This window comes from Anomaloglossus baeobatrachus, chromosome 1, assembly GCF_048569485.1.
Source record: "Anomaloglossus baeobatrachus isolate aAnoBae1 chromosome 1, aAnoBae1.hap1, whole genome shotgun sequence".
NCBI lineage: Eukaryota > Metazoa > Chordata > Amphibia > Anura > Aromobatidae > Anomaloglossus > Anomaloglossus baeobatrachus.
This window is the reverse complement of record NC_134353.1, coordinates 951583866-951609810: the sequence shown is the minus strand read 5'-3', so window position 1 is coordinate 951609810 and position 25945 is coordinate 951583866. Positions and strand designations below refer to the sequence as shown.

At 46.5% G+C, this 25945-nt stretch overlaps 3 protein-coding genes across 4 annotated transcripts in view; all 3 read right to left on the bottom strand.

Moving 5' to 3' along the window:
- LOC142256961 (uncharacterized) overlaps positions 1-25945 on the bottom strand; it is a 404836-nt gene that overhangs the window by 336859 nt on the left and 42032 nt on the right. The window lies entirely within an intron of this gene.
- The window catches only part of LOC142303547 (uncharacterized), a 71089-nt gene that overhangs the window by 30923 nt on the left and 14221 nt on the right, over positions 1-25945 (bottom strand). The window lies entirely within an intron of this gene.
- On the bottom strand, positions 2954-25945 carry LOC142256999 (uncharacterized). The gene is given in 5 exon segments (XM_075329043.1): positions 2954-6200; positions 6203-8476; positions 25374-25476; positions 25677-25744; positions 25826-25945. Coding segments are annotated over 5 exon segments (2763 nt in total). The 5' UTR covers positions 25860-25945; the 3' UTR covers positions 2954-5916.

The following is a 25945-nucleotide window of genomic DNA, read 5'->3' as shown; positions in this document are numbered from 1 at the left end:
TTTTATTACATTTTTTATGGGTTTTAATAAAGAAAAATAATATATTGCGCCTTTTTTCCCGCCATTTACTGATCCCCATAAATAATCTGATCGCTGTGTTGTTCAGGTCATTACGATTACAGGGACACCAAATATGTCCATGTTATTTGCTGATTTGTAATGTTTATTATTTTATAAAAAAAGTGCAATAAAATTACATTATTCTATTTTTTTTTTATTATTTTTAGTAACTTTATTAGAAGAAAAAAAATCCTCTTTTCCTCTCCCTCTAGAATACAGGACATAGAGATGCTGCTCTGTACAATGTAGCTGTGTCCTGTGTAATCTGCTGTGTAAGAGGCTGCATTGTAGGTTCATTTATGTGAAATCCTCCCTCTGACATCATCACTCCTAGTGGCTCAACAGCTAGAGCAGCTAGGAAAGCCAGGAGGTTGCTGGACACAAGTTCTGAACGTTGCTGGTTTGAATCCAAGGTGGTGAAGATAAAAAAAAAATAAAAAAATTGTATTTGTATTTTTTTCCTCATTTCTTTATAGTAGTTTTATGGGAACAAATGAATCTGACTCTTTCACCAACATTGAGATACAGTATTTATCTATCTATCTATCTATCTATCTCTATCCCTCTATCTATCTATCTATGATTCTATCTATCTATGATTCTATCTCTCTATCTATCTATCTATGATTCTATCTATGTATGATTCTATCTATCCATCTATCTATCTATGATTCTATCTATGATTCTTTATATGATTCTATCTATCTATGATTCTATCTATCTATGATTCTATCTTTATCTATTATCTGTCGTGTATCTATATATCCCTCTATCATCCATCCCTCTATCATCCATCCATCCCACTATCATCCATCCATCCCTCCCTCTATCTCCCCATTCATCCCTCCATTCATCCCTCCATTCATCCCTCCATCATCCATCCATCCCTCTATCCCTCCATTCATCCCTCTATCATCCATGCATCCATCCCTCCCTCTATCCCTCCATTCATCCCTCCATTCATCCCTCTATCATCCATCCCTCCCTCTATCCCTCCATTCATCCCTCTATCTCTCCATTCATCCCTCCATCTCTCCATTCATCCCTCCATTCATCCCTCTATCCCTCCATTCATCCCTCTATCCCTCCATTCATCCCTCTATCCCTCCATTTATCCCTCTATTCCTCCATTTATCCCTCTATTATCCATCCATCCCTCCCTCTATCTCTCCATTCATCCCTCCATTCATGCCTCTATCATCCATCCATCCCTCCCTCTATCCCTCCATTCATCCCTCCATTCATCCCTCTATCATCCATCCATCCCTCCCTCTATCCCTCCATTCATCCCTCTATCCCTCCATTTATCCCTCTATCCCTCCATTTATCCCTCCATTCATCCCTCTATCATCCATCCATCCATCCCTCTATCCTTCCATTCATCCCTCTATCATCCATCCATCCCTGCCTCTATCCCTCCATTCATCCCTCTATCCCTCCATTCATCCCTCCCTCTATCCCTCCATTCATCCCTCCATTCATCCCTCTATCATCCATCCATCCCTCCCTCTATCCCTCCCTTCATCCCTCTATCCCTCCATTCATCCCTCCTTCTATCCCTCCATTCATCCCTCTATCATCCATCCATCCCTCCCTCTATCCCTCCATTCATCCCTCTATTATCCATCCATCCATCCCTGCCTCTATCCCTCCATTCATCCCTCTATCCCTCCATTCATCCCTCCCTCTATCCCTCCATTCATCCCTTTATCATCCATCCCTCCCTCTATCCCTCCATTCATCCCTCCATTCATCCCTCTATCCCTCCATTCATCCCTCCCTCTATCCCTCCATCCATCCCTCCCGCTATCCCTCCTTTCATCCCTCTATCCCTCCATTCATCCCTCCTTCTATCCCTCCATTCATCCCTCAATTCATCCCTCTATCATCTATCCATCCCTCCCTCTATCCATCCCTCTATCCCTCCATTCATCCCTCCCTCTATCCCTCCATTCATCCCTCCATTCATCCCTCTATCATCCATCCCTCCCTCTATCCCTCCATTCATCCCTCTATCCCTCCATTCATCCCTCTATCCCTCCATTCATCTATCCCTCCATTCATCCCTCTATCATCCATCCATCCCTCCCTCTATCCCTCCTTTCATCCCTCTATCCCTCCATTCATCTCTCCTTCTATCCCTCCATTCATCCCTCTATCATCCATCCATCCCTCCCTCTATCCTTCCATTCATCCCTTTATCATCCATCCATCCCTGCCTCTATCCCTCCATTCATCCCTCTATCCCTCCATTCATCCCTCTCTCTATCCCTCCATTCATCCCTCTATCATCCATCCCTCCCTCTATCCCTCCATTCATCCCTCTATCCCTCCATTCATCCCTCCTTCTATCCCTCCATTCATCCCTCCATCCATCATCCCTCCATCCATCCCTCCATCCATCTTTGCAGCTGAATAACCTGCTTCTGGTGTCTCACCTGCAGTATAGAGGTCAAGATAACAAAATCTTCCTATTGCTTTCAATACAGGCTGTAGCTCAGTGGTAAAGCTGCTGCCTTTGAAACCAAGAACTCACAATTCCACGAGTTCGAGTCCCGGCCGCCCCGAAAATCCAGAGCCGATGATAATTTAATTTATTCACTGAGCCGGTACATCAGCTGTGAGCCGCGGGAGTGCGGGACAGACCTGATAAATCGTGCAAGTCCCGCAGAATCCGGGACGCTTGGGAGGTATGGTTCTGTGGTGGATCTCTGTCAGTGTTGGCTGTGAGGGTGAACCAGGTAAACAGGCTCTGTAGGGAGCTTATTTTTAGAAAAGAAAAAAAAAAGTTATTTTTTCAGGGCATCCTTCCAATCTTGGCTGTTATGGTGAAATGTGAAAACAGGGTTGGCAGGGTGTAATGTGATGTGGGCTGCACCAGAGGTGGAAAACATTTTAATATAATAATAAATCTTTATTTATATAGCGCCAACATATTCCGCATCGTTTTACAATTCAGGAGGTTCCTATAGAAACAAGTAACAGTTATAGAAAATACAATAATTAGAGCAAAAAAAAAAGACAACCCTACTCGTGAGAGCTTACAATATACAATGAGGTGGGGGGACAACAAGGTACAAGTGCTTATTTAGAATGACAATCCAGCCATCTCAAGGAAATGAGGGATAGATAAAGGCTGCCTTTACCAGTCAGCCAAAAGTTAGCGCATCTCCTAACAACACTGAGGATTGCTGACCATTTCTCTGTCCGTGTTTCCTCCTACTACTCCTCTTCGTCCATCTCCTCCTTATCTGGTCAGCATAACACATACACGACCAACCTCAGCTCAGCTTAGCCAGGGGGAAACATCAGCCGGCTGTTCTGAGTCCCTCACCTAGCTGGAGATGTGGACGGTCTCCGTATGAGCATGTCACTTCTTTCTGCAGGTACCTGTAGTTTTGGCCATAAATAATGGTATTAATCCACAGGGACCAACCTGCGGAAACCGCATGCGGTTTCTGTTGCGGTTTTGCTGTGGTTTTTTACCGCAGGTGTGGGATTCTTTCAGAGGGTCCGTTTTTTTCTTAAGAAAAAGACACTTTCTAGTGCGCACATGGCCTTATAGCGTCATTAATTCCGCAGCTTTACAGACATTATCACCACTGTCCTTATTGGGGCTCACAATCTACATTCCCAATCAGTCTTTAGAGTGTGGGAGAAAACCAGAGAAAAGACATGCAGAACATAGACTCCTTGCAGATGTTGTTCTTTTGAGGATTTGGCAGAAAAGGGTGCTTTACACGCTGTGACATTGCTAACGATATATTGTCGGGGTCACGGTGATTGTGACGCACATCCGGCGTCGTTAGCGACGTTGCAGTGTGTGACAGCTAGGAGCGACGATCAACGATCGCAAAAAACGTTGATCATTGACATTTCACTCCTTTTCAAAATATCGGTGATGGTGCATGCCACAGGTTGTTCGTCGTTCCTGCGGCATCACACATGACTATGTGTGACACCGCAGGAGCGACGAACATCTCCTTACCTGTGTCCACCAGCAAAGAGGAAGGAAAGAGGTGGGCGGCTTGTTCCAGCCGCTCTTCTCCGCCCCTCCTCTTCTATTGGACGGCCAATTTGTGACGTCGCTGTGACGCCGAACACACCTCCTCCTTGAAGGAGGGATTGTTCGGCAGCAACAGCGACATCGCTGAACGGGTATGTGTGTGTGACGCTGCCGTAGCGATAATGTTCGCTACGGAAGCGATCCCCACATATCGCACCAACGATGTGGGTGGGTGCTATCGCTAGCGATGTTGCAGCGTGTAAAGCACCCTCAACAATTGAAAAAAAATGTCTGCTTCCTTGTTTGCGAGTTTTGTGATGTCTACCAAGATTTATGTTATAGACATGTTTTTTCTGTGTGAGTTTTTGATGTACAATTAGATGTAACTTTTGGTGATTACACTTTCCACATACAGAACATAAAAATGGCTTCTTCCCTCTGTGAATTCTTTGATGTCTGACAAGATTTGATTTCTGGGTAAAATATTTCCCAAATTCTAAACATGAATACGGCTTTTCCCGTGTCAATTCTTATCTGTTCAGCCACAGTTGATTTACTGCTAGAATATTTCCCACATTCTAAACATAAAAATATCTTCTACCTTGTGTGACTTTTCATGTGTCTAACAAAAGTGGATTTTTTAACAAAGCATTTCCCACATTGTGAACATGAAAATGGCTTCTCCTCCGTGTGAGTTTTTATATGCATATTAACCCCTTCACGACCATGGACGGATCTTTCCGTCATGGATCGTGTCCCGGTAAGCCCCGCCCCCTGCAGGCTGCGTGGATCGGCACACATATCAGCTGTTTTCAACAGCTGACATGTGTGCCTACATGTTCCGAGTGGAATCGCATTCCACCCGGAACATTAACCCCTTAGATCTCGCTGCCAAAGTCTGGCAGCGAGATCTATATGCGCGCGGCCATGTTTTCTACTTACCGCCGCCCCCTCCGGACGTCACGTGAGTGATCACGTGACGTTCGGTGGTTGCCATTGTAGCACAGGGTCATGTGATGACGCCTGGTGCTACGAAGTTTCACTTTCATTCTTCCTCGGCACGGAGCAGAGGAAAAAAGAAAGTGACTATTTCTGCTGTTTACAGCGGTATAGCTGTGATCAGCAGATAGCGATCAGCAATCGGATTGCTGATCGCTATAGCCCCCTAGGGGGACTAGTAAAATAAAATAAAAAAAGTAAAAAAAAAGTTTTAAAAAATTAAAAAAAAAACAAAAAACCTAAAAGTTCAAATCACCCCCCTTTCCCCCCATTGAAAATTAAAGGGTTAAAAAATAAATAAATATACACATATTTGGTATCGCCGCGTTCAGAAATGCCCAATCTATCAAAATATAAAATTAATTAATCTGATTGGTAAACGGCATAGTGGCAAAAAAATTCCAAACGCCAAAATTACGTTTTTTGGTCGCCGCAAGTTTTATGCAAAATGCAATAACAGGCGATCAAAACGTAGCATCTGCGCAAAAATGCTACCATTAGAAACATCAGCTCGAGACGCAAAAAATAAGCCGTCACTGAGCCATAGATCCCAAAAAATAAGAACGCTACGTGTTTCGGAAAATGGCGCAAAACGTGCGCCACTTTTATTGGACAAACTTGTGAATTTTGTTTAACCCCTTAGATACAAGTAAACCTATACATGTTTGGTGTCTACAAACTCACACCGACCTCAGGTATCATACCCACACATCAGTTTTACCATATAGTGAACACCGTGAATAAAACATCCCAAAAACTATTGTGCCATCACACTTTTTTTGCAATTTTTCCACACTTGGAATTTTTTTGCTGCTTTCCAGTACACCATATGGTAAAACTTATGGTTTCATTTAAAAGTACAACTTGTCCCGCAAAAAACAAGCCCTCATATGGCAAGATTGACGGAAAAATAAAAAAGTTACGGCTCTCGGAAGAAAGGGAGCAAAAAACAAAAACGCAAAAACGGAAAGTGCCCCGGGGCTGAAGGGGTTAAGCTGCGATTTCCAAGTAAAACATTTCCCACAATCTGAACATGAAAATGGCTTCTCCCCTGTGTGAGTTTTTATATGCATATCAAGCTGTGATTTACAAGTGAAACATTTCCCACATTCTGAACAAGAAAATGGCTTTCCCCAGTGTGAGTTTTTATATGCTTATCACGGATATCTTTCCGAATAAAACCTCTCCCACATTCTAAACAACAAAAAGGCTTTTCCCCAGTGTGAGTTTTCATATGGTACTCAAGCTTTGCTTTCTGAATAAAACCTTTCCCACATTCTGAACAAGAAAATGGCTTCTCCCCCGTGTGAGTTTTTATATGCCTATCAAGCTGTGATTTGCAACTAAAACCTTTCCCACATTCTGAACATAAAAATGGCTTCTCCCCTGTGTGAGTTTTTATATGCATATCAAGCTGTGATTTCCAAATAAAACCTTTCCCACATTGTGAACATGAAAATGGCTTCTCCTCCGTGTGAGTTATTATATGCATATTAAGCTGCGATTTCCAAGTAAAACATTTCCCACAATCTGAACATGAAAATGGCTTCTCCCCTGTGTGAGTTTTTATATGGTCATGAAGGTATGGTTTCTGAGTAAAACCTTTCCCACATTCTGAACAAGAAAATGGCTTCTCCCCCATGTGAGTTTTTATATGCTTATCAAGGTGTGATTTACAAGTAAAATTTTTCCCACATTCTGAACAAGAAAATGGCTTCTCCCCTGTGTGAGCTTTTATATGCACATCAAGCTTTGATTTCCAAATGAAACATTTCCCACATTCTGAACAAGAAAATGGCTTTTCCCCCGTGTGAGTTTTTATATGGTCATCAAGGCTTTGCTTCTTACTAAAAGCTTTCCCACATTCTGAACAAGAAAATGGCTTCTCCCCTGTGTGAGTTCTTATATGCACATCAAGGTATGATTTACAAATGAAACCTTTCCCACATTCTGTACAGGAAAATGGCTTCTCTCCTGTGTGAATTTTTATATGCACATCAAGTTGTGATTTACAAATGAAAACTTTCCCACATTCTGAACAAGAAAATGGCTTCTCCCCTGTGTGAGTTCTTATATGCACATCAAGGTATGATTTACAAATGAAACCTTTCCCACATTCTGTACAGGAAAATGGCTTCTCTCCTGTGTGGGATTTTATATGGTCATCAAGGTGTGGTTTACGAATAAAACCTTTACCACATTCTGAACAAGAAAATGGCTTCTCCCCCTTGTGAATTTTTATATGCACATTAAGCTGTGATTTCCAAATAAAACATTTCCCACATTCTAAGCAAGAAAATGGCTTCTCTCCTGTGTGAGATTTTATATGCATATTAAGCTGTGATTTGCAACTAAAACATTTCCCACATTCTGAACATGAAAATGGCTTCTCCCCTGTGTGAGTTTTTATATGCAGATCAAGCTTTGATTTACAAATGAAATATTTCGTACATTCTGAACAAGAAAATTCCTTCACCACCATGTGAATTTTTATATGCCTATCAAGCTGTGATTTGCAACTAAAACATTTTTCACATTCTGAACAAGAAAATGGTTTCTCCCCCGTGTGAGTTTTTATATGGTCATGAAGGTATGGTTTCTGAGTAAAACCTTTCCCACATTCTGAACAAGAAAAAGGCTTCTCCCCTGTATGAGTTCTTATATGCCCATTAAGCTGTGATTTACAAGTGAAACATTTCCCACATTCTGAACAGGAAAATGGCTTCTCCCCTGTGTGAGTTTTTATATGTTCATCAAGGTGTGATTTCACACTAAAAGCTTTCCCACATTCTGAACAAGAAAATGGCTTCTCCCCCGTGTGAGTTTTTATATGGTCATCAACGTTTCGTTTCCGAGTAAAACCTTTCCCACATTCTGAACATGAAAATGGCTTCTCCCCTGTGTGAGTTCTTATATGCCCATTAAGCTGTGATTTACAAGTGAAAAATTTCCCACATTCTGAACAAGAAAATGGCTTTTCCCCAGTGTGAGTTTTTATATGCTTATCACGGCTATCTTTCCGAATAAAACCTCTCCCACATTCTGAACAAGAAAATGGCTTTTCCCCAGTGTGAGTTTTTATATGGTAATCAAGGTGTGATTTCTGAATAAAACCTTTCCCACATTCTGAACAAGAAAATGGCTTCTCCCCCGTGTGAGTTTTTATATGCACATCAAGCTGTGATTTGCAACTAAAACCTTTCCCACAGTCTGAACATGAATACGGCTTCTCCCCAGTGCGAGTTCTTAGTTGTTGATCACCCCTTGTGCGGCTTTTATTTTGCTGAACATTCTGCGTTGAATCAGGAGAGTCTTTAGAAACATCAGATGATGGATCTTGGGTGTGAAGAGATGACGTTTTTTTTGGGATACGGACTTGCTCTTCAGATGTATTCTTTATAATGCCAAAACCTTAAGTCAAAACAATAAAACAGATTTGTAAATTTTTTACACTATAACCTTAAAACTTTGTTTATACTGGTAAACTCAGGCCCCTGACTACAGTATAGTTGTGCTGTCCAGATAGTGATGGTCTTATTACCAAAACAACTCTACCACAATACCAAAAAGAAATCACATAGAAAATGAGTTAATAATATTGATTACATCATGACTGTCATACCTGGCACCACAAGCACAGTGTCCATGGCTGCCTTATAAAAGGGATATAAAAGGAATTATACTTTCTGAGGCAATAAACTCGAGTGTCTAAATACTCTATAAAAAGAAAAGGACAGAGAACAGCGCTCCATGTGTGAATTCTCCGAGCACAACAACCAAAATATTATCTACAGCGCTCACCACAACAAGTTGTGCTAGCAGGTACAACACTGGAAATAGCCCAGGAAAATCCTACAGAAGCTAATGCATCGACCTCCGGCTCCCACCGCCCAAGACAGAGAGCTGATCATGGAAGGAAAGGGGCAGCAAAGAGAGGAAACGAGTCAGTGCTGGGGCAATCAATTCTTACAGTCATATGAAAAAGTTTGGGCACCCCTATTAATGTTAACCTTTTTTCTTTATAACAATTTGGGTTTTTGCAACAGTTATTTCAGTTTCATATATGTAATAACTGATGGACTAAGTAATATTTCTGGTTTGAAATGAGGTTTATTGTACTAACAGAAAATGAGCAATCCGCATTTAAACAAAATTTGACCGATGCAAAAGTATGGGCACCCTTAACAATTTCTTGATTTGAACCCTCCTAACTACTTTTTACTGATTTACTAATTTTTAGCATTAAATTGGTTTTCTAACCTCATTGAGCTTTGAACTTCATAGGCAGGTGTATCCAATCATGAGAAAAGGTATTTAAAGGTGGCAACTTGCAAGTAGTTCTCCTATTTGAATCTCCTATGAAGAGTGCCATCATGGGCTCCTCAAAACAACTCTCAAATGATCTGAAAACAAAGATTATTCAACATTGTTGTTCAGGGGAAGGATACAAAAAGTTGTCTCAGAGATTTAAACTGTCAGTTTCCACTGTGAGGAACATAGTAATGAAATGGAAGAACACAGGTACAGGTCTTGTTAAGCCCAGAAATGGCAGGCCAAGAAAAATATCAGAAAGGCAGAGAAGAAGAATGGTGAGAACAGTCAAGGACAATCCACAGACCACCTCCAAAGACCTGCAGCTTCATCTTGCTGCAGATGGTGTCAATGTGCATCGGTCAACAATACAGTGCACTTTGCACAAGGAGAAGCTGTATGGGAGACTGATGCGAAAGAAGCCGTTTCTGCAAGCACGCCACAAACAGAGTCGCCTGAGGTATGCAAAAGCACATTTGGACAAGCCAGTTACATTTTGGACGAAGGTCCCGTGGACTGATGAAACAAAGATTGAGTTGTTTGGTCATACAAAAAGGCGTTATGCATGGAGGCAAAAAAACACAGCATTCCAAGAAAAGCACTTGTTACCCATAGTAAAATTTGGTGGAGGTTCCATCATGCTTTGGGGCTGTGTGGCCAATGCCAGCACCAGGAATCTTGTTAAAGAAAAGTTGAGGGTCGCATGGATTCAACTCAGTATCAGCAGATTCTTGATAATAATGTGCAAGAATCAGTGATGAAGTTGAAGTTACGCAGGGGATGGATATTTCAGCAAGACAATGACCCAAAACACCGCTCCAAATCTACTCAGGCATTCATGCAGAGGAACAATTACAATGTTCTGAAATGGCCATCCCAGTCCCCAGACCTGAATATCATTGAAAATCTGTGGGATGATGTGAAGCGGCTGTCCATGCTCGGCGACCATCAAACTTAACTGAACTGGAATTGTTTTGTAAACAGGAATGGTCAAATATACTTTCATCCAGGATCCAGAACTCATTAAAAGATACAGAAAGCGACTAGAGGCTGTGATTTTTGCAAAAGGAGGATCTACAAAATATTAATGTCACTTTTATGTTGAGGTGCCCATACTTATGCACCTGTCAAATTTAATTTAAATGCGGATTGCACATTTTCTGTTAGTACAATAAACCTCATTTGAAACCAGAAATATAATTCAGTCCATCATTTATTAGATATATGAAACTGAAATAGCTGTTGCAAAAACCCAAATTTTTATAAAGAAAAAAGGTTAACATTAATAGGGGTGCCCAAATGTTTACATATGACTGTACAGAATACCGCTCTGCAGCCCCTTTCCTTCCATAAATCCCCTATAAGGCTAGTTTCACACTTGTGTTGAGCGGCATCCGTTGCAATCCGCCGCCTTGAAGAATTACGGTACCCGTTGCAGGAATCCGTTTATTCCTCATAGGCTTCTATTAATGGCGAATTGCAACGGATGGTCTCGTGTTGCATCCGCCCCGCGGCGCATCAGATGTTTTGTCGGTGACCTTCAGTGATCGTCGGGCGGAAGGAACACTGAATGTAACATTTTTTGTTGCTGTAAAAAAAAAAAAAAATCACACTCTGCAGGATTCCGTTGGGATCCGTTAAGAGGTATAATGAATGTCTATGGTGCTGGATTCCATCGCCATGCGTTTGGCGATGGATTCCACTGCAGGATTCCGTCACGTTCTAATGAGCAAGCTCACCATGTCCAGCAGATTGTTCTAAATCATTTAAAAGCACTCCGGGTCTCTCTCTCTCTCTGTCAGTCTCTCTCTCTGTCAGTCAGTCAGTCTCTCTCTCTGTCTGTCAGTGAGTCAGTCAGTCTCTCTCTCTGTCAGTCAGTCAGTCTCTCTCTCTGTCGGTCAGTCTCTCTGTTTGTCAGTCAGTCAGTCTCTCTCTCCGTCTGTCGGTCCGTCTGTCAGTCTCTCTCTCCGTCTGTCGGTCCGTCAGTCTCTCTCCGTCAGTCAGTCTCTCTCCGTCAGTCAGTCAGTCTCTCTCCGTCAGTCAGTCTCTCTCCGTCAGTCAGTCAGTCTCTCTCCATCAGTCAGTCTCTCTCCGTCAGTCAGTCTCTCTTCGTCAGTCCGTCAGTCTCTCTCCGTCAGTCAGTCAGTCTCTCTCCGTCAGTCAGTCAGTCTCTCTCCGTCAGTCCGTCAGTCTCTCTCCGTCAGTCAGTCTCTCTCAGTCAGTCAGTCAGTCTCTCTCCGTCAGTTAGTCTCGCTCAGTCAGTCAGTCTCGCTCAGTCAGTCAGTCCGTCAGTCTCTCTCCGTCAGTCAGTCTCTCTCCGTCAGTCAGTCAGTCTCGCTCAGTCAGTCAGTCTCGCTCAGTCAGTCAGTCTCGCTCAGTCAGTCTCTCTCTGTCTGTCAGTCAGTCAGTCTCTGTCAGTCAGTCAGTCTCGCTCAGTCTCTCTCTGTCAGTCAGTCTCGCTCAGACAGTCAGTCTCTCTCAGTCAGTCAGTCTCTGTCAGTCAGTCAGTCTCTCTCTGTCAGTCTCGCTCAGTCAGTCAGTCTCGCTCAGTCAGTCTCTGTCAGTCAGTCTCGCTCAGTCAGTCAGTCAGTCTCTCTGTCAGTCAGTCTCGCTCAGTCAGTCAGTCTCGCTCAGTCAGTCAGTCTCGCTCAGTCAGTCAGTCTCGCTCAGTCAGTCTCGCTCAGTCAGTCAGTCTCGCTCAGTCAGTCAGTCTCGCTCAGTCAGTCAGTCTCTGTCAGTCAGTCAGTCTCTGTCAGTCAGTCTCTCTCTGTCAGTCAGTCAAATTCAAATACAGTTCGGTCCAGAAATATTTGGCCAGTGACACAATTTTCGCGAGTTGGGCTCTGCATGCCACCACATTGGATTTGAAATGAAACCTCTACAACAGAATTCAAGTGCAGATTGTAACGTTTAATTTGAAGGTTTGAACAAAAATATCTGATAGAAATTGTAGGAATTGTACACATTTCTTTACAAACACTCCACATTTTAGGAGGTCAAAAGTAATTGGACAAATAAACCAAACCCAAACAAAATATTTTTATTTTCAATATTTTGTTGCGAATCCTTTGGAGGCAATCACTGCCTTAAGTCTGGAACCCATGGACATCACCAAACGCTGGGTTTCCTCCTTCTTAATGCTTTGCCAGGCCTTTACAGCCGCAGCCTTCAGGTCTTGCTTGTTTGTGGGTCTTTCCGTCTTAAGTCTGGATTTGAGCAAGTGAAATGCATGCTCAATTGGGTTAAGATCTGGTGATTGACTTGGCCATTGCAGAATGTTCCACTTTTTTGCACTCATGAACTCCTGGGTAGCTTTGGTTGTATGCTTGTGGTCATTGTCCATCTTTACTATGAAGCGCCGTCCGATCAACTTTGAGGCATTTGGCTGAATCTGGGCTGAAAGTATATCCCGGTACACTTCAGAATTCATCCGGCTACTCTTGTCTGCTGTTATGTCATCAATAAACACAAGTGACCCAGTGCCATTGAAAGCCATGCATGCCCATGCCATCACGTTGCCTCCACCATGTTTTACAGAGGATGTGGTGTGCCTTGGATCATGTGCCGTTCCCTTTCTTCTCCAAACTTTTTTCTTCCCATCATTCTGGTACAGGTTGATCTTGGTCTCATCTGTCCATAGAATACTTTTCCAGAACTGAGCTGGCTTCATGAGGTGTTTTTCAGCAAATTTAACTCTGGCCTGTCTATTTTTGGAATTGATGAATGGTTTGCATCTAGATGTGAACCCTTTGTATTTACTTTCATGGAGTCTTCTCTTTACTGTTGACTTAGAGACAGATACACCTACTTCACTGAGAGTGTTCTGGACTTCAGTTGATGTTGTGAACGGGTTCTTCTTCACCAAAGAAAGTATGCGGCGATCATCCACCACTGTTGTCATCCGTGGATGCCCAGGCCTTTTTGAGTTCCCAAGCTCACCAGTCAATTCCTTTTTTCTGAGAATGTACCCGACTGTTGATTTTGCTACTCCAAGCATGTCTGCTATCTCTCTGATGGATTTTTTCTTTTTTTTCAGCCTCAGGATGTTCTGCTTCACCTCAATTGAGAGTTCCTTAGACCGCATGTTGTCTGGTCACAGCAACAGCTTCCAAATGCAAAACCACACACCTGTAATCAACCCCAGACCTTTTAACTACTTCATTGATTACAGGTTAACGAGGGAGACGCCTTCAGAGTTAATTGCAGGCCTTAAGAGTCCCTTGTCCAATTACTTTTGGTCCCTTGAAAAAGAGGAGGCTATGCATTACAGAGCTATGATTCCTAAACCCTTTCTCCGATTTGGATGTGAAAACTCTCATATTGCAGCTGGGAGTGTGCACTTTCAGCCCATATTATATATAGAATTGTATTTCTGAACATGTTTTTGTAAACAGCTAAAATAACAAAACTTGTGTCACTGTCCAAATATTTCTGGCCCTGACTGTATGCTTTATTGGCAGGACCAAAATACAATTAGTGTTGCCAAAGCAGGAGAAATACGGTAAGTGTGGTGGGAGGGGATCAGGGTTATGGGGAGTTGGGGGCACAATTTGGGCTCTCAAAGTCCATTTAGGGGTCTTAGGTTTCCCTCAGCTTATGACACGTGGTGACATATTGGGAGCGATCTCCACCATTGATTCCTCTTCCCCCAGTAGGAAGCGGAGTTTCATGTCCTCGTCCATGGATGGAAAGTCCGGGGTATGAGTGGTAAATTTCTGGAAGTGGGAGGCCCTCACTGCTGAGCAGGCTCGGTCTGGCGTGGCGGGGTACCGGGGAAACCCCCGGTAGGCCCCACCCTTGTTTGTAATCTATGCTGTCACCGGCAGCCTGCAGGGCCCCCCGCCGGGTGTATTACAATGACCTGCGGCCGCGGCTCGCCAGACGCCACCGCAGGTCATAATGTTGTCTGCAGGCTGCAGGAAGCAGTCAGATGATAGGAGGGGGGGAGGCGCGCTCCTGACCTGGAGGCACCCGGAGGTTTGCTGCAGCGCGGCAGGGGCTGAGCAGGAGTCCATCTGAGAGGAAGAAGAAGCATTCTAGTGGTGCAGGACCTGCGATGACTCATGCCCATGTGACTGTGTGGGAGGAGCCGGGCAGGAGCTGCCGTTCAGTGATGATGTGCCGGAGGAAGAAGTGTCCGGTGAGGGGGGGGGGGGGGGGGGGGTGCAGGGTGAGTGGCATATGGGGGGTCCAGACTGTGACAGAGGGGTGTTAAGGGATACAGGGTGTGTGACACATGTGATTTCAGTGTGTTTGAGAGAGGGGTAATATAATAATAATAAACGGAAAAGGGTGTGTGCCGTGTGATTTGGGGGGTGCTGCATGATTTGAGTGAAGTCCACACAGTAGCCATATATCAGTAGGGATTAGGGAAAGAGGGATAGCAGCAGTCACAGCATGGGATGGGATTGGGAAAGCTGGGTGCTGAGCTGAGGGAAAGAAGCTCTTTTCCTCCTAATAATCCATCTTTTCTATGGTCTGATAGATAGCCATCTTGTCCTCAGCTTTCAGCTTTCCCATTCTTTGACATCAAGTGTCTTATCCTGTACCCCCAGTGTCAGTGTCATTATCCTGTACCCCCAGTGTCAGTGTCATTACCCTGTAACCCCCAGTGTCAGTGTCATTACCCTGTAACCCCCAGTGTCATTATCCTGTACCACCAGTGTCAGCGTCATTACCCTGTAACTCCAGTGTCATTATCCTGTACCCCCAGTGTCAGTGTCATTACCCTGTAACCCCCAGTGTCAGTGTCATTACCCTGTAACCCCCAGTGTCAGTGTCATTATCCTGTATCCCCAGTGTCAGTGTCATTATCCTGTACCCCAGTGTCATTATCCTGTACCCCCCAGTGTCAGTGTCATTATCTTGTACCCCCAGTGTCAGTGTCATTATCCTGTACCCCCCAGTGTCAGTGTCAGTATCCTGTACCCCCAGTGTCAGTGTCATTATCCTGTACCCCCAGTGTCAGTGTCATTAACCTGTACCCCCCAGTGTCAGTGTCATTATCCTGTACCCCCAGTGTCAGTATCCTGTACCCCCCAGTGTCAGTGTCATTATCCTGTACCCCCATTGTCAGTGCCATTATCATATACACCCAGTATCAGTGTCATTATCCTGTACCCCCAGTGTCAGTATCCTGTACCCCCCCAGTGTCAATGTCATTATCCTGTACCCCCAGTGTCAGTATCCTGTACCCCCCAGTGTCAGTGTCATTATCCTGTACCCCCAGTGTCAGTATCCTGTACCCCCCCAGTGTCAATGTCATTATCCTGTACCCCAGTGTCATTATCCTGTACCCCCATTGTCAGTGCCATTATTATATACACCCAGTGTCAGTGTCATTATCCTGTACCCCCCAGTGTCACTGTCATTATCCTGTACCCCAGTGTCATTATCCTGTACCCCCATTGTCAGTGCCATTATTATATACACCCAGTGTCAGTGTCATTATCCTGTACCCCCAGTGTCACTGTCATTATCCTGTACCCCAGTGTCATTATCCTGTACCCCCATTGTCAGTGCCATTATCATATACACCCAGTGTCATTATCCTGTACCCCAGTATCATTATCCTGTACCCCCATTGTCAGTGCCATTATTATATACACCCAGTGTCAGTGTCATTATCCTGTACCCCAGTGTCATTATCCTGTACCCCCAGTGTCAGTGTCATTATCCTGTACCCCAGTGTCATTATCCTGTACCCCCAGTGTCAGTGTCATTATCCTGTACCCCCAGTGTCAGTGCCATTATCCTGTACCCCAGTATCAGTGTCATTATCCTGTACCCCAGTGTCAGTGTCATTATCCTGTACCCCAGTGTCATTATCCTGTACCCCCCAGTGTCAGTATCCTGTACCCCCCAGTGTCAGTGTCATTATCCTGTACCCCCAGTGTCAGTGTCATTATCCTGTACCCCCAGTGTCAGTATCCTGTACCCCCAGTGTCAGTGTCATTATCCTACACCCCCAGTGTCAGTGTTATTATCCTGTACCCCCAGTGTCAGTGTCATTATCCTGTACCCCCAGTGTCAGTGTCAGTATCCTGTACCCGCAGTGTCAGTGTCATTATCCTGTACCCCCAGTGTCAGTGTCATTATCCTGTACCCCCAGTGTCAGTGTCATTATCCTGTACCCCCCAGTGTCAGTGTCATTATCCTGTACCCCCAGTGTCAGTGTCATTATCCTGTACCCCCAGTGTCAGTATCCTGTACCCCCCAGTGTCACTGTCATTATCCTGTACCCCAGTGTCATTATCCTGTACCCCCATTGTCAGTGTCATTATCCTGTACCCCCATTGTCAGTGTCATTATCCTGTACCCCAGTGTCATTATCCTGTACCCCAGTGTCATTATCCTGTACCCCCATTGTCAGTGTCATTATTCTGTACCCCCATTGTCAGTGTCATTATTCTGTACCCCAGTGTCATTATTCTGTACCCCAGTGTCAGTATCTTAGGCTATATGTAATTACTCTTTAGGCGGCTTCTATATGTGATGATAGTACAGGAGGGGCTTCAGTATAAATACTGTATATGTAAAAAAAAAATACATGATCTGTCTATAGAGCAGTGTTATCAGAATACACAGGACTAATAAAGGGTTTATCCAACATGTAACACTAATGTGGACACCATAGTGCGGCTTTTCTAGGCCTCTGTCCCCACAGAATGACTGGTCACATCCAGTGCAGACACTGGGGGCCGATCATTACTGATAATGATGTAATGTGTGAGGGGGAGAGAGAAGAGAATTCACCAGTCTCCACATGGAGGAGTATTGGGTGGTAATGCTGCGCACCCCATATACTGACTCTATAGGGGAGTTCCCAAGTCAGGGCAGACCCTATATGGGGGGAATAGATGGCGGCAGAGGGGGATTAATTTTAGTCATCTTTTCCATGTGAAGATGCTGGAGAACGTTCTGCTTCACTTTGAATATTATTTGACTGATGGACTCGGTGGTTTTCCTAGGACAAGGAATGTCCGTGTGTAAGAAACTGCGACTGACTGTAAATAACAGATTCATTATTAACTGCAATAAATAAGAGGCTACAAGAAATCCTGCGCAATCTGCAGGCCCAGGACAAGGCTCTATGCGCTATCTGCAGGCCCAGGACAGGGCTCTTCTGCGCTATCTGCAGGCCCAGGACAGGGCTCTTCTGCGCTATCTGCAGGCCCAGGACAGGGCTCTTCTGCGCTATCTGCAGGCCCAGGACAGGGCTCTTCTGCGCTATCTGCAGGCCCAGGACAGGGCTCTTCTGCGCTATCTGCAGGCCCAGGACAGGGCTCTTCTGCGCTATCTGCAGGCCCAGGACAGGGCTCTTCTGCGCTATCTGCAGGCCCAGGACAGGGCTCTTCTGCGCTATCTGCAGGCACAGGACAGGGCTCTTCTGCGCTATCTGCAGGCACAGGACAGGGCTCTTCTGCGCTATCTGCAGGCCCAGGACAGGGCTCTTCTGCGCTATCTGCAGGCCCAGGACAGGGCTCTTCTGCGCTATCTGCAGGCCCAGGACAGGGCTCTTCTGCGCTATCTGCAGGCCCAGGACAGGGCTCTTCTGCGCTATCTGCAGGCACAGGACAGGGCTCTTCTGCGCTATCAGCAGGCACAGGACAGGGCTCTTCTGCGCTATCTGCAGGCACAGGACAGGGCTCTATGCGCTATCTGCAGGCCCAGGACAGGGCTCTTCTGCGCTATCTGCAGGCCCAGGACAGGGCTCTTCTGCGCTATCTGCAGGCCCAGGACAGGGCTCTTCTGCGCTATCTGCAGGCCCAGGACAGGGCTCTTCTGCGCTATCTGCAGGCCCAGGACAGGGCTCTTCTGCGCTATCTGCAGGCCCAGGACAGGGCTCTTCTGCGCTATCTGCAGGCCCAGGACAGGGCTCTTCTGCGCTATCTGCAGGCCCAGGACAGGGCTCTTCTGCGCTATCAGCAGGCACAGGACAGGGCTCTTCTGCGCTATCAGCAGGCACAGGACAGGGCTCTCTGCGCTATCAGCAGGCACAGGACAGGGCTCTTCTGCGCTATCTGCAGGCACAGGACAGGGCTCTTCTGCGCTATCTGCAGGCACAGGACAGGGCTCTTCTGCGCTATCTGCAGGCTCAGGACAGGGCTCTTCTGCGCTATCTGCAGGCACAGGACAGGGCTCTTCTGCGCTATCTGCAGGCACAGGACAGGGCTCTTCTGCGCTATCAGCAGGCACAGGACAGGGCTCTATGCGCTATCTGCAGGCACAGGACAGGGCTCTTCTGCGCTATCTGCAGGCACAGGACAGGGCTCTTCTGCGCTATCTGCAGGCACAGGACAGGGCTCTTCTGCGCTATCTGCAGGCACAGGACAGGGCTCTTCTGCGCTATCAGCAGGCACAGGACAGGGCTCTTCTGCGCTATCAGCAGGCACAGGACATGGCTCTTCTGCGCTATCTGCAGGCACAGGACAGGGCTCTTCTGCGCTATCAGCAGGCACAGGACAGGGCTCTTCTGCGCTATCTGCAGGCACAGGACAGGGCTCTTCTGCGCTATCTGCAGGCACAGGACAGGGCTCTTCTGCGCTATCAGCAGGCACAGGACAGGGCTCTTCTGCGCTATCTGCAGGCACAGGACAGGGCTCTTCTGCGCTATCTGCAGGCTCAGGACAGGGCTCTTCTGCGCTATCTGCAGGCACAGGACAGGGCTCTTCTGCGCTATCTGCAGGCACAGGACAGGGCTCTTCTGCGCTATCAGCAGGCACAGGACAGGGCTCTTCTGCGCTATCAGCAGGCACAGGACAGGGCTCTTCTGCGCTATCTGCAGGCACAGGACAGGGCTCTTCTGCGCTATCTGCAGGCCCAGGACAGGGCTCTATGCGCTATCTGCAGGTACAGGACAGGGCTCTATGCGCTATCTGCAGGTACAGGACAGGGCTCTTCTGTGCTATCTGCAGGCACAGGACAGGGCTCTTCTGCGCTATCAGCAGGCACAGGACAGGGCTCTTCTGCGCTATCAGCAGGCACAGGACAGGGCTCTTCTGCGCACTGTAGAGTTTGCTAAAAGGCGCACCTTATACTGAGAAGCCAAAAATGATCAACTAATAAAAACATTTATGGTAGCCATAGTGTGGGCCCCTAGAGGCAATTTCCCTGGTAGGCCCCTCACACCCCAGTCCGACCCTGCTGCTGAGTATTTGTCACAGTGCAGCAGGAAGTGCGTCTCGTCCTCCAGAGCCCCCTGCTGGCAGTGCTGGCACAGTCTGTTCTCCCGCGGCTTGTATGTCTGTCGGTGCCACCCTGTTTCCACCTCTAGGCTGTGGGCACTCAGTCTGTACAGGCTCAGGGTCTGCCTGTCTTTGTGGAGGCATAACCTCTCCAGATATGGGGCCAGAGTGTAGTCCCTCTGCAGTGACCGGTAGATGGTGAGTTTCTGGGAGTTCTGTAATTCACTCTTCCAGTTCTCTATGTATTGCATCTTGCCGCTCCCTGAGATCTCATTTTATTTGGGCTTTTGTCAGGGTGTGTTGCTGACTTTGGCTGCCGGGGTTCCTGGCTTGCTCTGGGCTCTGGCTCAGCAGGGCTTTATGATGGTAGGAGCTGGGGTTGCTGTTCTGTATGTGCGCCCTCTTGTGTATATTGAACCATAAGGGGAATCGGCCCAGCTCTGCCCAACAGGCTATGTTTGAGGTGCTGCGATGGACTTGGAGGAGATATTTACAGAACTCCATGTGGAAGACTTCGGTTGGGCTGAAATCCCACTTTGTGTGGTCTGGGTAGGTCACTGGGCCCCATACCTCGCTGCCATACAGCAGTATAGGGGTGATGATGCAGTCTCGCTCAGTCAGTCAGTCTCTCTCTTTTAGTCTCTCTCTGTCAGTCAGTCTCGCTCAGTCAGTCAGTCAGTCTCGCTCAGTCAGTCAGTCAGTCTCGCTCAGTCAGTCAGTCAGTCTCGCTCAGTCAGTCAGTCTCGCTCAGTCAGGCAGTCTCTCTCTCTGTCAGTCAGTCTCTCTCTGTCAGTCAGTCTCTCTCTGTCTGTCAGTCAGTCTCTCTCTGTCTGTCAGTCAGTCTCTCTCTGTCTGTTAGTCAGTCTCTCTCTGTCTGTCAGTGAGTCAGTCAGTCTCTCTGTCTGTCAGTCAGTCAGTCTCTCTGTCTGTCAGTCAGTCTCTCTGTCTGTCAGTCAGTCTCTCTCTGTCTGTCAGTCAGTCTCTCTCTGTCTGTCAGTCAGTCTCTCTCTGTCTGTCTGTCAGTCAGTCTCTCTGTCTGTCAGTCAGTCTCTCTGTCTGTCAGTCAGTCTCTCTGTCTGTCAGTCAGTCTCTCTCTGTCAGTCAGTCTCTGTCAGTCAGTCTCTGTCAGTCTCTCTCTGTCAGTCAGTCTCTCTCTGTCTGTCAGTCTCTCTCTGTCTGTCAGTCTCTCTCTGTCTGTCAGTCTCTCTCTGTCTGTCAGTCAGTCTCTGTCAGTCAGTCTCTCTCTGTCTGTCAGTCAGTCTCTCTCTGTCTGGTAGTCAGTCTCTCTCTGTCTGTCAGTCAGTCTCTGTCAGTCAGTCAGTCTCTCTGTCAGTCAGTCTCTCTTTGTCAGTCAGTCTCTCTTTGTCAGTCAGTCTCTCTCTGTCAGTCAGTAAGTCTCGCTCAGTCATTCAGTCTCGCTCAGTCATTCAGTCTCGCTCAGTCAGTCTCGCTCAGTCAGTCAGTCTCGCTCAGTCAGTCAGTCTCTCTGTCTGTCAGTCAGTCTCTCTCTGTCTGTCAGTCAGTCTCTCTCTGTCTGTCAGTCAGTCTCTCTGTCTGTCAGTCAGTCTCTCTGTCAGTCAGTCAGTCTCTCTCTGTCAGTCAGTCAGTCTCTCTCTGTCAGTCAGTCAGTCAGTCTCTCTCTGTCAGTCAGTCTCTCTCTGTCAGTCAGTCTCTGTCAGTCAGTCTCTGTCAGTCAGTCTCTGTCAGTCTCTCTCTGTCAGTCAGTCTCTCTCTGTCTGTCAGTCTCTCTCTGTCTGTCAGTCTCTCTCTGTCTGTCAGTCAGTCTCTGTCAGTCAGTCAGTCTCTCTCTGTCTGTCAGTCAGTCTCTCTCTGTCTGGTAGTCAGTCTCTCTCTGTCTGTCAGTCAGTCTCTCTCTGTCTGTCAGTCAGTCTCTGTCAGTCAGTCAGTCTCTGTCAGTCAGTCAGTCTCTGTCAGTCAGTCTCTCTGTCAGTCAGTCAGTCTCTCTGTCAGTCAGTCAGTCTCTCTGTCAGTCAGTCTCTCTCTGTCTGTCAGTCTCTCTCTGTCTGTCAGTCTCTCTCTGTCTGTCAGTCTCTCTCTGTCAGTCAGTCTCTGTCAGTCAGTCTCTGTCAGTCAGTCTCTGTCAGTCAGTCAGTCTCTCTCTGTCAGTCAGTCTCTCTCTGTCAGTCAGTCTCTCTCAGTCAGTCAGTCTCTCTCAGTCAGTCTCTGTCAGTCAGTCAGTCTCTGTCAGTCAGTCAGTCTCTCTCTGTCAGTCAGTCACTCTGTCAGTCAGTCAGTCTCTCTGTCAGTCAGTCTCTCTCTCTGTCAGTCAGTCTCTGTCAGTCTCTCTCTGTCAGTCAGTCTCTCTCTCTCTTTCTGTCAGTCAGTCTCTGTCTTTCAGTCAGTCTCTCTCTTTCAGTCAGTCTCTCTCTTTCAGTCAAAGCAAGAAGGCCTGCGGAGACACCATCACATGTTTCTCAACGCTGGCAGGAAACTAGCCAGGTCTTTCACCGGGAAGGAACAACCACGGGAAGGGCAGTCTCCAGTCAAGGAGACCACCTATGCCAAACATGGTATCCATCCACAGACAGCCGTTTCGGGGTATTTGCCCCTCATCATAGATAGACCTGGCTAGTTTCCTGCCAGCGTTGAGAAAAATGTGATGGTGTCTCCGCAGGCCTTCTTGCTTTGAATATTTCCCAGGGGGCATTGCTCTAGAATCACTGCGTTGAGAAACACGTGATGGTGTCTCCGCAGTGGTGGATGTTGATCTCCCTAAGGTCAACCATCCTTGCTCACATTCTCTCTTTCAGTCAGTCTCTCTCTGTCTGTCGGTCAATCTCTCTCTGTCGGTCTCTCTCTCTCTGTTGATATCGGTCTCTCCCTCTCTTCCCCTCTCTCATACTCACCGATCACTGTCGCAGTGCTGCACGGCTGTCAGACTGATCTGGCGGCTTCTCCGGCTTTTGAACATGCCGGCCGCTCATTATTCCATCTCGTATTCACTGCTTCCCCCGCCCACTCGCGACTATGATTGGTTGCAGCCAGACACGCCCCCACGCTGAGTGACAGCTGTCTCACTGGGTCTATATTGTGCAGTACAATAAATTAAAAAGGACAATGCCGTCAAGAGGAGAAGGATGATCGGAAGCCTATCATGTCTGGCTAATATTAAGAAGAGGGAGGAATGTGACGACATGGACACCCAATGCCTCTCATGGGTTAAAGTTTCCTAACATTCAGCCAGACGTATTGTTCTTATGTGTGCTAACTTATGTTTGCTTAGCTATTGTTTCTCCAGACTCTTCCAGTAATCATTGTATTGTAGTTGTGTATTGCTAATGTAATTACCTTAGTCGCCATTGTCTAGTCGGTGACTTGCAAACTTCATGTAGATATCCTCAGTCTTTCTATCCACATAATTTGAATGAGCATTGTCCATGTAGCTTGAAATTCGTCCAATGGGAGAAGCAATCCATGAATACGCAGTGTGCCCAGAGGGAGGGCTGTGGCTATAAGAGAGGACTTCTTTAAGCCACCAGATTGATGAAGGTTGATGGATGCTGATGGATCCAGTCTAAGCTCTTAGGTGTTGACTAGAGGATCAGGATACCTTGTGACTTCAATCTAGGGACTCCGGTTCCGTTTGGAGACCATATCCACAGTCTAGGGATTTCGACTCCGGCTGCCAGGATTATATCATCATACCTGGGCTACCTAAGGAGGACACTCAGGTTGGGACAGTTCAGTCACCTGCTACAGACTTTGCAGACCTCAGACAGCTTCCTAAATCTGGCATTATTCCTTTCTCGGTGGGTGACCTCCAAAAGCAGGGTGCTGCTGGATTGGAGTAAATAGCCCTGGGACCTCTGAGGCATGGACATTCTAAATCTCTGGTGAGCCAGCGAAAGGGTGAGACTCTGTTGCCTGTTACATTTGTGTTTTGCTGGTTATGTGTTATGTGCCGTTGATTGTTTGGGGATCCAATAAAGTCTAATTTTTGTGGTTCCCTCAACCTGTGTTGTCTGAGTAGTGTTACGCCCACGGTTAAGGAGGCCGGCGTTCAGTTGGGATGAGCCCTGAGCCACGCTGTCTTTCTAAAGGCGGCTGGGCCAGAGGACGAGAGCACCAACTGAGCCCCGTGTCTCCACAGCGTCTATGGGACACCCCTCATAATTAATCTGTAGTTAAAGTAAATAAACACATACACCCGAAAAAATCCTTTAATTGAAATAAACGACAAATAAATCTCCTATTTCACCACTTTATTATTCCTCAAATACCCCTCCAGGTCCGGCAAAATCCACATGAGGTCCCACGACGCTTTCAGCTCTGCTACATGAAGCTGACAGAAGTGGCAGTAGAACACCGCCGCTCACTGTCAGCTCCACAGAGCAACTGAAGTGAATCGCGCTGTCAGCGGGGACGTCACTGAGGTAGTGCCGGTGTGTGTGTGGTGATGATGGGGCCGTAGTGCCGGTATGTCTGCGGTGATGATGGGGGCGGTAGTGCCGGTGTATGTGCGGTAATGATGGGGTCTCTCTCTCGGCTAAAGAAAACTAAAAGAACGCAATACATTATTTCACAGGAATCCGTTGCCTTTATCATCACACTATTTACAATATATCAATCACATGTGTCACACAACGCAAGTGTGAAACTAGCCTAAGATGAAAGAGTCAGCAACAGAAATGAGCAACCGAGGAGAGATTTGTTACATTTCAGCATCTTGTGATTAAAAAGAGAAAAAACCTGAACATTTTGTCTCCTAGAAGAAAATCAGATCAGAATCTAGAAACACTTTATTCTTTTTCCTATTATTAGACTCGTCTCCTGCACATTCACTGACGTCATTTCATCAGGAAGAATCGCTCAAGAATTTCCCCCCCCCAATATCAGGATTAAATTGTCGGACCCCGGACATCCTATCAGGACACAATGGGTTATATATAAGAGGTGACGCTCGTCTTTCATGTAACCATGATATTTGTTATGTGATAATAACGCTCTGCCATCTCCGTCTCTTCCTCCTCTCTGGTGAGCAGCATTACCGACCCTCAGAGCAGTAATCTCCATCCGCTCCTGTTATTTGGGTTTATGTCTCCATGTTCTGTATCTGTCACACACTGACATGAGTGTAATAGGAGATAATGGATTCTTAAGGCCCAGTCACACACAACGACTTACCAGCGATCCCGAAAACGATGCAACCTGATAGGGATCGCAGGTAAGTCGCTGGGAGGTCGCAGGTGAGATGTCACACAGACAGATCTTACCAGCGATGCAGGAACAATACAGGTCGCAGTAGCGACCTGTATAACGATCTCAGCAGTCACTGTGACCCTGTCACACAGTGTTAAACACAGCGATGTGTCCTGCTCAGCAGGATGTCGCCTTTGAAGAAAATGACCTGGACCATTCAGCAACGACTAGCGATTTCACAGCAGGGGCCTGATCGCTGGTGTCACACATAACGAGATCGCTAACGGGATCGCTACTGCGTCACCAAACGGTGACTCAGCTGCGATCTCGCTAGCGATCTCGTTATGTGTGACACTACCTTAAGTCCCTAAACTGGAGAAACCCCTCATCAGCCCTGACAGCGGATAATAGGAAAGAGCTGGAGCTGGTCCTCGCTCACATCGGCAGAATTCATGTCCAGCTGTATTTCTCCTCTATAACATAACTGCACATCCCGTGTTATCACCTGCACCGGCGGGATCACAGATTCATTCACATTTCATGTGTATTTTACATGAAGGGTTAATATACCGCTGGAGAAACTGACACAGCAAAGAGCGGAAATATAGGAATGTGTGACTTGTGTGCGTTATTGGGTGGTCTGTACTCACCGGGGCGGTGATCTGTAGGAATCCCCTCGTTACTCCGCTGATCGCCCCTCACATTTCTCTCTGGAGAATTAATATTGTTCAGATCTTTATCCAGATCCAAAACCTGCAAAACAAAATATTGTAAAAGTCCCCGGGAATAATGGAGATAAGATCCGGTCATGTGAGGTCTGTGGTCAGCTGTGATCCTGCCGTCTCCACCGCTCTCATTACACAAGTATAAACATCTAATACTGGAGGAGAAAACAAGACTGAACACAAGGAGGTCACAGCCGTCCACACCTCATAGGGGAGATCTCCATCTACCTGAGGATCCTGTGGAGGAGGAGGAGGAGCGGGACATCTCTCTGGGGTCGTCCTCGTACTGGAGAGACCTGCAGGAGACACAGACAGGACGGACATCATTATTACATACAGATAATTATAGGCCGGGTGTATTCAGTCCTGTCTATTACCTGGTGATGTGCGGGGCTGGGGCTCCTCCATCATCACCTCCTTGTACTGCTCCTTGTGTCCTTCTAGATACTCCCACTCCTCCGTAGAGAAATAAGCGGTGACGTCCTGACACCTTATAG